Source organism: Miscanthus floridulus, chromosome 14 (assembly GCF_019320115.1).
Source record: "Miscanthus floridulus cultivar M001 chromosome 14, ASM1932011v1, whole genome shotgun sequence".
NCBI classification, from domain to species: Eukaryota; Viridiplantae; Streptophyta; class Magnoliopsida; order Poales; family Poaceae; genus Miscanthus; species Miscanthus floridulus.
This window is the reverse complement of record NC_089593.1, coordinates 19,231,886-19,233,802: the sequence shown is the minus strand read 5'-3', so window position 1 is coordinate 19,233,802 and position 1,917 is coordinate 19,231,886. Positions and strand designations below refer to the sequence as shown.

The 1,917-nt window shown below is 55.5% G+C and overlaps 1 protein-coding gene across 1 annotated transcript; it reads left to right on the top strand.

Annotated features, from left to right (window-relative positions):
• On the top strand, nucleotides 1-1,065 carry LOC136502693 (citrate-binding protein-like). Its single transcript, XM_066497933.1, has 2 exons — nucleotides 1-379; nucleotides 473-1,065. The coding sequence occupies exons 1-2, from the start codon at nucleotides 53-55 to the stop codon at nucleotides 866-868; spliced, it is 723 nt and encodes a 240-aa protein (XP_066354030.1). The 5' UTR covers nucleotides 1-52; the 3' UTR covers nucleotides 869-1,065.
• Nucleotides 1,066-1,917: the final 852 nt, after the last annotated feature.

Below are 1,917 nucleotides of genomic sequence, written 5' to 3'. Positions count from 1 at the left end.
GCAGATGTTGCATCGATGAACCACGCAGCGGCGCCCGGTCCTCTCATCAGCCATGGCCACTTCCTTCTTCCACCGCGCTCTTGACGGTGGCAAAGCCGCGCGCACGGAGCTAGTACTACTAGTCCTCTCCGTGGTCCTCGCCTTGGCGTCCGCCGCCTCGGCCACCGGTGGCTGCAGCAGCAACCTCACCGCCGGGTTCGTCCAGGTGGAGCTCACGGAGAGCAGCTTCAAGGTGCAGAGCCCCTACGACTTGCCGGAGAACCAACGGTACAGCTACGACAACGTCACCGGCGTGCGCACCTTTTTGGTGTACGCCGGCGACAAGCCCTTCAACAACGTCACCGCCGTCACCAGTCCCCGCAGCGAAGTCCGCCTCGCCGTAAGGAAGCACCCAAACCAACCATGCGTTCACTACCTTCCTCACCAGTTTCTTCTCCATGACGCATATATATACGTGTGTTTTTGCACGCAGGGCCATGACTACTCGTCGGGGGTGTGGCAGTTCGAGGGCTACGGTTACGTGCCGACGGGGACCTCCGGCGCGTCGGTGATGCAGATCCACAACGAGCAGGGCGCCGCGCACGCCACGGTGCTAATGCTGCACGTCTACAACGGCACGCTGCGGTACTACAGCGGCAAGGCCGTGGAGGACCGCATCTATGACCGCTGGTTCCGCCTCAACGTGGTGCACGACGTCGGCGCGTCCACGGTCGCCGTGTACGTCGACGGCGCGTACAGGCTGACCGTCAACGTCATTCCCAGCGCGTCGCACTACTTCAAGTTCGGGGTGTACAAGCAGCGCCACGACGTGTCGCCGCTCATGGAGTCGCGCTGGAGGAACATCACCCTATACACCAAACCCTATTAACTAGCTAGCCTTCTACTGTACTCAAACAAATAACAGTCTGTTCGTTTCGGCTGAAATGATAGTAGATTATAAGACAGAAGTACTGCTGGCTGGTTTGGTATGAGAGAAAAATACTATTCCAGCTTATAATCCACGATCGTATAAGCCGAAACGAATAGGCTCGTGATGGAGCTATAGACAGCTAGTAGGAGCAGTCGGTCTTTGATCACTCAAAAAACTCGTAATAAAAAACAATACGTTTTTGTCGTTGTTTTAGTTGAGGAGATTGTCGCATGAATGTCACTATTCTGCGGCTGTAGCTATCAAAGCAACCGAGGCCGGCAGGCGCGTCATGGCATCTGGTGACCGGTGCCCGGTTGCGTCAATTCGGAGCTTGGACAATGAATAGCCCAACAGCACGATGAATAAGTTACAACAACTATTTCTCCAATCACGGAGAATCTGTGAAGGTTTCACTATTGACGTGCATGTTGGAGATTTTTTTTTTATCTTTTGGAGGAGATTTGTTGGCTATATATACTTATCTTTATCTTCGCAAAACAAAAAAAAATGCCTATCTTTGTCGCGGTGGGCGATTTTTTTTAATTTATATGCTAACGCTCCACCACGGACGTACGTTCTGTGTCGGTCAGTTCGGACACAGCTAGCTAGGCTGTGGACCGGCCCACAGGCCTGCTCCCCTCATTGGCATACACGATTTCTCCAAACAAAACAAAAACAAAAGAGAGCGACATCTTATCTTCCCCATTCGCATCAACTCCACCGCACCGCCCGCCCTTCGGTTGCGTACGCGCGAGCTCTGCTAGCGCCCGTGTCGCACGAGCTCTGCCACTGTCCGCATACGCACGAGCGTCGAGCGCCGCTGCTAGCCGCGTATACACGAGCTCCACCGCCGCCTCCACCACGGGGCCGGACGCCTTGTCGGTGGACAACAAGACCTCTGCCTCCGCCTGCCCAGTTCGCTGCGGCCGGATGTGGAGCTTGCCCACGTGCAGCTCACGGCATCATCGTTCGAGCCTCAGCATCTTTTTGCGCCGCCTCACCTGCGT

Coding starts and splice junctions, on each gene's coding strand:
- LOC136502693 (XM_066497933.1), top strand. CDS start 53: ATGGCCACTTCCTTCTTCCACCGCGCTCTTGACGGTGGCAAAGCCGCG. Junction 380..472: donor GCAGCGAAGTCCGCCTCGCC/GTAAGGAAGCAC, acceptor TTTTGCACGCAG/GGCCATGACTACTCGTCGGG.